Source organism: Hevea brasiliensis, chromosome 14, assembly GCF_030052815.1.
Source record: "Hevea brasiliensis isolate MT/VB/25A 57/8 chromosome 14, ASM3005281v1, whole genome shotgun sequence".
Taxonomy (NCBI): Eukaryota; Viridiplantae; Streptophyta; class Magnoliopsida; order Malpighiales; family Euphorbiaceae; genus Hevea; species Hevea brasiliensis.
In genome coordinates, this window is record NC_079506.1 from 23,811,826 (window position 1) to 23,823,248 (window position 11,423).

Consider the following 11,423-nt stretch of genomic DNA (forward strand, 5'->3'; position numbering starts at 1 on the left):
AAAATATGAAAAAACTCACATTCAAGATATTCGAAATTTTTTTTTTAGATTCGATTTATTATGATTTTAAGATACAATATGTATAATAAGATTCATATATAAAATAAGTGAGACTTGTATATTTATGTTTTAACTCTATAATATACTATATTTAAACAAGTTTTTCCTACAGATATTTAATTTGTACATTTTCTGAATCATAAGCACTGATCTTGGTAAAATTGCATTTGAACGTAGTCAAGGAAGTGGTCCTTTTTCACTGTTTAATTTTGTTTAATTAATTATATATAAAAAGGATCATCATTTAAAAATCCTAGATAACCCCGACCCAATCAGTGTGTACTTAACAAGTCATTAATTACATGCATAAAACCCTCCTGTAAATTGCCGTTGAGCTGTAAGATACGAAGATAACAAAGATGAAGATACCCATATGAATATAAACTAAAAGAACTTGAGCATATATAAAAAGTGAGCACACGAACAATAAATTAAACCTAGACTAGAGAAAGAAGAAGAAAAGCACTTACTCTTTATTATGCTAAAACCAGAAAGACGTAGACGTAGCCATCTGAGATTCTGGCGAAGTTTGCGGTAGTTTGTGCGCGTCAAAAAAAGATCATTTTGACATTGATCCACAGCGCCGGCCATTGCACGATCTCTTGTAGGGTGGTATTAATATAAAGGCTGTCATAAAGGAAGCAAGTAAGGTTACATAACAGCAGGAATAATATCTTTGCATTGCAACAGTGTTGGAGAACTGTTTGTAATCCGATTTTGTTCCCTTTCTTTCCTTGTTTGATTGATCAGAAATTTGAATATTATTTGCTTATTACTCATAATGAGAATGTCTCATTTAATTTTTTTTTTCTTGATTCTTTGGCCGGCCTGCATGACCTGGTTATGGAGTTTTTGTGGAAATCTTCTCTTTTCTGTTTTGTTAGCTGGCAGGTCGCAGCTGGTTAACAACCCCTGCCCATTAAAGCAAAACCAAAAGGGCACTTTATCTCTTCATGTGTATAATTTATATATTTATAATCTGACTTTTTTCTTTAATTAATTAAATTTTCAAAAGGGATCGGATAAATCATGTATATATTGTACCTTTAATTATCTTATTCAACAATTTGTTTATTGATTTTGAAAAATTTTTGCTTACACTCATTTATTGTGATTCAAGATATAATATGTGTATTGAGATTCACGTATAAAATAAGTAATTTTACATGTTTATATCGGAACTAAACTATTGGTTGGAGCCATAGCCCTCAAAAGTTTTCAAAATTAATATTTTACTTACAAATTTTAGTGCATTTTTTCAAAAAATTATTGTTTGCCCCCAAAAATTCTTAATATATATATATATATATATGTTAGTGTATTTTTTTTTAAATATTATCTATCTCTCTAATATTTTTATCTTTGTTTCAGCCTGTTTAATTTTATGTGAGTTTCACTTTTAACATTTTTTAATTTTGATCTCTTAATATTTTATATTTTTATTTTGGACTCTACATTTTTATTAAGATTTCATTTACAATAACAAAACCCAATGTGAAAAATGGTTGAAAATTTTGCTATAGACTTACTTACTTATCAATGATTTTCGGGGCTTAAAAGAATGACATATTCTTTTTTGATATGTTACATATGATAGTGGAGGTAGATTGTTGGGAAGTGTCTAATCTCATGTTATTTGTTGCTAGGATTGGTCAGAATTTAATTAAATTATTTTGGATTGTAAGTCATTTTTTTTAATCTCAGGGTTTTGATGTGCCTCTATTCTGGATTAGACAACAAGCTAATAAGGCTGCTTATACCTTAGCAAGGGCAATTTCATTGCATGCTAGTCCCACATTTTGGGAGTAGCCTCCAAACTTCTTATGTCCTATTTTGTATTTTAATGTATTTGTATTATGTTATTTTACTTAATATTTTAGATTCTAAATTGATTGTATGGATAGGTATGTAATATATACCTTCTTTCTTAAGTTTTTCTCAATTACGTAAAATTAATAAAATATATAATTTATTAAAAAAAATAATGAATACTGATTATTACTCAATAAAAATATAATTTATAAATTATTATTAATTATAATAATTATACGACTATTTAAATTTTAACCCTAATATATATTTAGCTCCACATCCACCCTACTTGTATCTTAGATTTATAATTAACTAAATTTAGGTAAGTTTTGCCCATTTTTAATGCTTCAATATAATTAGCTTGTGTTTTAAGAAATTATAATGTAATCATAAGTAAAGTCATTGTTCTAATCTATTTGGGTAGAATGAAAGGAAAGAAAATAGTAAAAAATCCAATCAATTATCAACTTTTATATATATATATATATGCGCCATATGATATCATCAGTGATTTCAATTTGCTTATTATTTTTTTTTATCTTGGGGATTATTATTATTATTAGCTTATTCTATTGCATATGGTGAATGTATACGTGTACATCAATCGTAGTTTAATCATCTAGTTCATGTAGTTTTTTTCCTAATAGGAGAATAATCAAATAACAAATTTGCAGTATCTCAATGCTCATCGAGACTTGAGGAAAGATGCAAACATCTTCTTGTACTTTAATACTTAAACTATATAATGTTCTTATAATAAGCTTTCAGAATGATTTCAGTGAGATTATGGTCAAAAGGTGCATAGATGATGCTATTATAACTTTTTTTTTTCTTCCTTTCTTTTATTAAGCAGAGCCTAATCTGTATTCGAATTAGTAATCGTACAGTTATAAACACGATTTCATTTATATAAATTTTTTTTTATTTTTTTCCCTTAAATTGGAAGGAAAGTAAGAAAATTTTTTTATTTTTTTCCCTTAAATTGAAAGGAAAGTACAATCCCAATACTAAATCTCATGTAAATTATAAGATGCCGATGCAAATTATAAGAGTCTCTTCTCTTCATCTGTGAAGGGAATCATTTTGCCATTTAGAAAAAAAAAATTAGAAGGAAAATTTAAATTTAAAAACTTATCACGTTGAAAGATACATTTATGGTGCCAATTGAAATAATTTAGCAATGAAAATACCTACCAAAAATGATCAAGATATTTATGGGTACTCTTAAGAATTTTAATTTAGAGATGCATAATAATTTGGAAGGTGGTGGCATTGATGGCTCTCCGTGACACATTATCTAATTACTCCAAACCTGCAAAAGATCAGCAAAATCAATAAAATTTTGATGGTGTTAGCATGAGGTATACGTGGAAAAATTTTATTTAGATGTATATTATGAATTTAAAATACAAATATATATAACACATGCATTTAATAGGTGGTTCCATCATATATTTTACGTTTTAAATTTATAATAAATCGAATTTAGACAAGAAAAATCATGTATAAGAGATTGATTTATTTTCCTTGTGTTATTAAATGTTGTAAATTAAACTAAAACACTAAAAAATAAAAGAAAAAAATAAAAAAAATGTAAATTTGTAATACCCCGAATTTTTAAATAATTATTTTATATGTAATTATATAATTTTTGACAAATATATATAACACATGCATTTAATAGGTGGTTCCACCATATATTTTACGTTTTAAATTTATAATAAATCGAATTTATACAAGAAAAATCATGTATAAGAGATTGATTTATTTTCCTTATGTTATTAAATGTTGTAAATTAAACTAAAACACTAAAAAATAAAAGAAAAAAAATAAAAAAATGTAAATTTGTAATACCCCGAATTTTTAAATAATTATTTTATGTGTAATTATATAATTTTTGACTGGTTTGGTGGGCCTAGAAGGGGTCATATGATGTTGATGAGATGTAGATATGTGAGATGTATTTTAAAAGTATTATTTGGATCATTTTGCAGATTGGGTAGATCCTAGGTATAGGGAGAATTCTGTCGAATTTTCGACAAAACTTAGGATGTCCTTTGATTCTTCAAAGTTTTGTTTTAAGTAAATATTGATCAATTTGCAATGTAATTGTTTAGGGGATTCAGGTTAACTTTTCTCCTCAGTCCAGCCGGTTAATCTGTGAGTAAATATTGATTTTATTTATAATTTTAATATTATTATATATTCAAGGTATGTTCATGCATCGCTTATAGATATATTTACATAGTTATTTGCTAAGCATGCCTTGTATTGCATTTGTATTTGATTATGTTGTTGTGATTATTGCTTTATGGTGATCTGGAGCTGTGTGTGTGAGTTGGTGTGTATGAGTTGTATATATGGATATGGATAGGACGGGTAGACACGGCTGGAGCTTGACTTACAGGGACCCGATCCTTATTATGGATAAGTCAAGGTAAGCACAGCTTTGAGTTAATCTCGCTGGCCCCCGCATTTGAATATTAAGATAAAGTCCGGCTTTGAGTTGATCTCACTGGCAGAGGTTAAAACTAAGAGAGCTGTATAAGGTATCAGCTCTCATATATATATGTGTGAGTATGGATGTGACACACGAGTGTGTAAATGCTCCAGATTGCCTTTGATGTGATTATGACTTGATTTGTTTGAAATATGTGAAGATGATGCATTTCACTTTTATGATGCACTAGACATAGATAATTATAGAAATTGTAAGTAAAATCAATATCTTACTGTATGAGTCAAACGCTTACTTCTGTTCACCCATTTTTTCTAGGTTATAGGAGAGTTTTTCTTGTGATAGGCTTGTCTCCTCATTTGCAGGTCCATTGGTGCCTTATTTAAATTTATATTGTCAGTTAAAAATCTAGAACTCCGCCTGTGTTAAGAAGTATTTAAATTGAGATGGGATTGTAAAGACTATGTATTTTGGAAATTTTAAATTTCATATGATGCATGTATGGTTGAATGGGATTGACATATGATTTGGATGAGGGACCTGAGCTTCCACTTGATTTTATTTTAATTTATGGATGATTGTATGAGTGAGCTGAACTCCCCAAATGTGTTTTATTGAGGTGCACCATTAGAAGAAACGTATCCTTAATGCAACAATTATGTTAACTTGAAGTCAATTGCGTTGATAGTGGGCAAAGTAATTTGTCATATATATCTTCTTAAAATTTTCAAATACAAAATAATATTATCAAATTTTCAATAATTTTATTCATCTAAACCTATCAATTCTTAACCCTTCAATTCTTAACTCTTCAAGAATTTTCAATGAAAGAAACTTTAACTTTGGCGTAGTAGAAGCAATTTGGCTCATTAGAAGAAAATGTGCTCCTTAATATAATTGTGTTGACTTGAAGTCAGCTCTATTGATAGTGGACAATTTTTTTTTTTAATAACCGTCCAAAGGCAACATTATTAGAAATTTTATATTAAAATGGTAATTTTATATAGATTTAATATATAAAATGATATGTTAAAATAACATAAATTAAAATGGTAATTTTTTTTTAATTTAGGCTCCATTTGATTAGGAAAAAACTAATTTAGGTATTAAAATGAATGAGAATGATTCTATTATGAGTGTTGAAAAACTTTTTTTTTTTTGTTCACATTCTCACAGATTAAGGAATTCACTATGACTAAAACAATCATCATTTCTCTTTCTAACCTAAGGAATCAAAACATAAAAATAAGAATGGTTATTTTATTAAAAGCCAAATGCTTAATTTCACTAATGTAATTTTAATTATTATATTTTTATAGTATTAATTAAAATAAAAATATAAAACAATATTTTATATTTTCATATAATTAATAAAATTAAAAAATTATAATTATTATCATTAGTGTGAGAGTCTAATGAAATTTAATTGTCTTGACTTAAAGTCAACTACGTTGATGATTGACAAGCGACCTGTTACCTTATTTTAAATTGAGACAATTTAACAATTATTTTTTTTTTAATTTGAGGATGAGATGGATTATCAAATTGTTTATTATTTATTTATTTATTAAATTAAAATTTAAGTTAATTCAATTAATTCAAACATGTCATTTTTAAATTAAATAGTACATCATCAAATTGCTTTCAAATAAAATTTTAATTTATAAATTATTTTAGATATAATGTAAATTAAAATAATTAAAGATTGATAGGAATGAATTGACTAGATTGAAATTAGAAACCCAAAGTGACCCATTTATCTTCCCACACGCTAAGAAAATTTTCATGCTTAACCAATGTTCCATCGCACTCCTAGATTTAGCACAACGCTCACTGCAAGAAAACTCGCCCATCCCCCATGACGGGTTGTGCTCTCCACTTGTTGACCACGTATCAAGGGAATTGAATCCCCTTGCACAATGCATGAATCCTCATCTAGGATTTTTGAGGAGTTATTTGTAAATTCAATTGTTATGGGTGATTTGGTTTTTGATAATTGCATGGCGTAATCTATTTTCTTTTTTAATGATACCATTTATGAAATTATTGTAGGATGTAGATGAGATGGCAATCGGTGAATATTTTTAGGTATTTCATTCGATCAAATTTTATTGGGATATGAATTTAATATTTTAAATATTTGAAATCATGTCCAATTAAATAAGATTGAATATTTATTACATGAAAGTATTTAATTTCATTCTCTATTAATAAACGAGGAAATAATGATGCTACATTACTATTAAAATATTTTATTTTTAAGATTAAAATACAAGGGCTTTTTTTTTTGAAAAAAAAAAAATCTTTTAATGGTATGATGTTATATTTAAATTTGATTAAAAATTATATTTCAAGATTTTAAAAGTATTTATATATATATATATTAAAATCATGAAAATATTTATAGTTTGATGATAGAGTTTGGTTTGATTAAATAAAGAAATAAATTTAATGCATAAAAATTGATTTGTAAATAAAGAAAAGTTGGATTCCCTTTTTAAACCTTTACCGTGAATCTGTGAATATTTAGTTAAAAGTCCTAATTAATTAATACAAGAGTGAAGAAAACGCTCATTTAATTACAAGATTATACATTGAAGTCAGTCAATTGCACTTTCAATCGTTACCGTTCATTCCACTAGTCATCTTTCAAAAGAGATGAAGACTTGTTATAACAATTGTGAATTCCACTTCTTCTCGTGAATTGAAGTCTATCATGGTGAAAACCAGAAGAAATAGAACAATAAAATATGGAAGACTTGCTATGCTAGTCAACTCCAAACGTATTGGCTGGTTTAGAACATTATGATATAATAAGAAAAGTGAACTACTTTTTTTATTTTTTTCTTTTCTTATTATTTGAACTTTTCTTTTCTTTTTTAGATTTAATTAGAAAATATTTTGAATCAATTTTCTTATAATCTACAAATTCACCGCTCTTTAGTTTTATTATCAGACGGTGGAAGGGCAAAGCTGAAGAAACACCCACTTAATTACAAGATTATAACTTAAAGTCAGCCAACTGCACTTCCAATCCATATTCTTTATTCTACTAGTCATCTGTCAAATATTAACTAAGAGACCAAGACATCCTATATTTGCCCAAGGCCAAGATTTCTGATCTTCCAAAATGGCTTTCTACAATATTGCCTCTTCCATCAACTTAACAATATTGGCTACCATCATTTTCTTCTATACGGCTAGTAATGCCTCCACAAGCGTTGCAAATGTGACGTCCCAATCCTCATCTCTACAACTGGAAGGCAAGGCTCTATTAGATAGTGGGTGGTGGAAATCCTGCTCCAATATCTCCTCTTTACATCGTAAGTGGCCTAATATAAATTGTGATGTTATCATAAATTCTAGAAGTTATTGCAATTGGCCTGGTATTACCTGCAATATTGCTGGAAGTGTCACTGAAATTTATCCACCCTCGGACTTGTTCATAGGAAATAAGTTTCGTAAATTGAACTTTTCTTGCTTCCCAAACCTTACTCTTCTTGATCTCAGAGGCCATTGGATTTATGAGGAAATCCCTCCTCAACTTGGAGATCTTACAAAACTAAGGGTACTTGACCTGTCCTCCAATTACATTCATGGTGCTATCCCCCCTGAAATTGGGAACTTGAGCAGCCTTCAAAATTTAGACGTGGGTGACAATATTCTCAATGGGTTAATTCCAAAAGAGTTAGGACAACTCAAAAATTTGGTTACTCTTGATTTGTCTGATAACAGGCTCATTGGGTCAATTCCACTTACTCTTGGTCTTTTAACCAATCTTACTCAGCTATACTTGCAATACAATCATTTTCGTGGTGCCATCCCTCCTGAAATTGGGAACATGAGTAGCCTTCAAAATTTAGATGTGGGTGACAATATTCTCAGTGGGTTAATTCCAAAAGAGTTAGGGCAACTCAAAGATTTGGTTACTCTTAATTTGTCTGATAACAAGCTCGTTGGCTCATTTCCACCAACTCTTGGTCTTTTAGCCAATCTTGCTCAGCTATATATGCAATACAATCAATTTGATGGTGCCATCCCTCCTGAAATTGGGAACATGAGTAGCCTTCAAAATTTAGACGTGAGTAACAATTTTCTCATAGGTCCAATCCCATCTACTCTAGGTGATTTATTCCATTTGAAATCTCTATCCCTTTTTAGGAATTCATTCAATTGGTTTATTCCACAAGAATTAGGGCAACTCAAAAATTTAATTACTATTGATTTGTCTGATAATATGCTCGTTGGGTCAATTCCTTCATCTTTAAGTTATTTAATTAATTTGCAGAAATTGACTCTTTCACGAAATCAAATTAATGGGTCCATTCCTTTGGGGTTAGGAAATTTGAAAAATTTAGTTACGTTAGATCTTGGAGACAATAACCTCTCAGGCCCAATTCCGTCATCCCTGGGACAATTGTCCAATTTAACATTTCTTTTCCTTGAATCAAATCTCTTAGAAGGTCCAATACAAGGAGAACTGTGCAACTTACATGCATTGAGTGTTTTGTACCTTGCCAATAACACAGTGTCTGGCACAATGCCAATAGAAATTGGTGGGCTCTTCAGTATTAATGAATTAGACCTTTCCCAAAATAAATTGGAAGGACCCATTCCTCCCCATATTGGTAATCTTACCATGCTGTACACTTTAAATCTCAGTCACAACTTAATCAGCGGAGAAATACCTTATGAAGCAGGGTTCTTGCAACACTTGACACTCGATCTAAGCTACAATAAACTTACTGGTACTATTCCTAATTTCAGTGCTTCGTTTAATCAAATCAATTTTTCATTTAACAATTTCACTGGTCCAATTCCGTGCAATTTGCGTAGACTCTTTCCCATTCATAGTTTTGTTGGCAACAAGGGTTTATACGGAGACGAAATAAATAATGTTTGCTTTTCACCCCCAGCAAGCATTGGCTCTGCAAACTCAAATAAGTGGATGCACTATTCAAAGATCTTTCTTCCCATTACCTTGTTTCTTGCCTTCTTGATTCCCGGATCATTATTCCTCTATCGTCGGCACAAGATCAAGAATTCACAAACTGAGACAAAAGAATCAAGAAATGGGGACATATTCTCAGTATGGAACTATGATGGCAGGATTGCCTTTGAAGATGTCATTGAAGCAACTGAGAATTTCGACATTAGATACTGCATTGGAACTGGTGGCTATGGGAGTGTTTATAAGGCACAACTTCCTAGCGGCAGAGTAATTGCCTTGAAGAAACTCCACAGAATGGAAGCAGAGGAGCCAAGTTTTGACAAATGTTTCAAGAATGAGGTGAAACTGTTAACAGAAATTCGTCACAAGAACATTGTCAAGCTGCATGGTTTCTGTTTACATCGAAGATCAATGTTCTTGATTTATGAGTACATCGAAAGGGGAAGTTTATTCTGTGTACTAAGAAATGAGGAAGAAGCTGCGGAATTAGATTGGATGAAAAGGGTGAACATTGTGAAAGGAATGGCATATGCTTTATCATACTTGCATCATGATTGTAGCACACCAATTGTTCATCGAGACATATCAAGCAACAACATTTTGTTGAACTCTGATTGGGAGGGTATTGTATCTGATTTTGGAACAGCAAGATTTCTTTATCCTGATTCATCCAACCAAACTATACTTGCTGGCACGCATGGATATATTGCTCCAGGTAAACACTTGTCATTCTGCTGATTTAACTTTTGAAACTTGTAACACAGAGCACTCACAATGAACCAGAGTCCTTAGATTTATTCCACTTAACTAATAATACCAATAAAATAGGAGAATATCGTTTGACGCCCAAATCAAAGCTGATCCGGGATTGAAATTGGGAAGAAAAATGAATCACGTTATATTGAATTTGATTATGCAAGAGTCTTTTGGTCCACTCTAAAAAATGTTCCCTTTTTCCCTTTAATGTAGAGCTTGCATATACTATGGTCGTGAATGAAAAATGCGATGTGTATAGCTTTGGAGTGGTAGCACTGGAAATAGTTATGGGAAAGCATCCTGGAGAACTTCTTTCCTCATTACCATCATCACCATCAGATCCACACATAATGTTGAAAGATGTGTTTGATTCACGTCTCCTTCCTCCAACCAACCACGTGGTTGCTCAAAGTGTGATTCTTGTGGTCACATTAGCACTAGCATGTCTGCGATTCAACCCAAAATCTCGACCAACAATGCAGCAAGTGTGTAGAGAGTTTCTTGTTCACAAGCCAGTTCCATTGCCTCAACTTGTTCAGGAAATTCCTTTATGGCATCTGATGAATCAAGACATCTGCATAGTGGAGCAAAATTAGCTAGAAAAGGTTATTAACAAGTGTTGAAGGTGAGTTATCACAGTATGAAGTCTAAACCGGATGAATAGCTAATGTCTTTTTTAATAATTTCTAACAATTATTAAAAAGGCAAAACTATCTTGAAACTAAACCAAAATGTAAAGAAGACAAACTCTCATTTTCTAAATAAAATTAAAAAATATATATATAATTATATATTTAAATAAATATTATTTTTAATTTAACACAACCTAACACTTGAGCTTATTATTCATGTTGCTTTATAGTGTTGGACAAAAACAGGAGGGCGTTGGCAAAGACAGTCGGCTACATGAAATTGCAGGTCTATCTCATCTTCTGAAATTAAAGCGTCCTCAGGCTAATAATGGCTTCACTAAATTGTGTTTTGATAATCATAAATTATCATTCTTGTAAGTAATTTTGTGTAATTTTGATGATTCAATTGTTGTGCTGTTTTAGAGATTTAAAAATCCCAAAACATTGTATCGATGTGAAAAACCTTAATTAGGATCTGTTGCTTACCACAATTTTAGTCATCAATTAGAACTCTGTAGCATCCTTCTATTTATATATGTAATTATTTTTGCAATCTCAAAAATTTTATAATTATATTTCTTATCAACTAATTAAGTTTAGTAGTCTCATTAGCCTCCAACAAGTGGGATTATATTGTTGTGACATTGGGGTCTTTCACTTGGTAAGGACTAGAAGAAATTTCCTTCAATTTTCATAAACAACTAGAAACAATAAAAGTCCTAATTAACATAAGAGTGAAGAAAACGCCTACTTG

General features: G+C 30.3%; 1 protein-coding gene across 3 annotated transcripts; it reads left to right on the plus strand.

The window, feature by feature from the left end:
- The first annotated feature begins 7,237 nt into the window (after positions 1-7,237).
- On the plus strand, positions 7,238-11,160 carry LOC110641258 (MDIS1-interacting receptor like kinase 2). Of its 3 annotated transcripts, XM_058135461.1 has the most exons (4): positions 7,275-7,653; positions 9,247-9,996; positions 10,251-10,662; positions 10,900-11,160. In XM_058135461.1, the coding sequence occupies exons 1-3, from the start codon at positions 7,461-7,463 to the stop codon at positions 10,631-10,633; spliced, it is 1,326 nt and encodes a 441-aa protein (XP_057991444.1). In that variant the 5' UTR covers positions 7,275-7,460; the 3' UTR covers positions 10,634-10,662; positions 10,900-11,160. The 3 variants fall into 3 exon arrangements, with proteins under 3 accessions (XP_057991443.1, XP_057991442.1, XP_057991444.1); XM_058135460.1 differs by having other exon boundaries at positions 7,238-9,996; positions 10,916-11,160; XM_058135459.1 differs by having other exon boundaries at positions 7,239-9,996.
- Positions 11,161-11,423: the final 263 nt, after the last annotated feature.

What these genes read in the sequence shown, in the direction of transcription:
- LOC110641258 (XM_058135460.1), top strand. Translation starts at nt 7,461, where the DNA reads ATGGCTTTCTACAATATTGCCTCTTCCATCAACTTAACAATATTGGCT. An exon ending in GCATGGATATATTGCTCCAG is followed by an intron (nt 9,997 to 10,250) that starts GTAAACACTTGT and finishes CCTTTAATGTAG; the next exon opens with AGCTTGCATATACTATGGTC.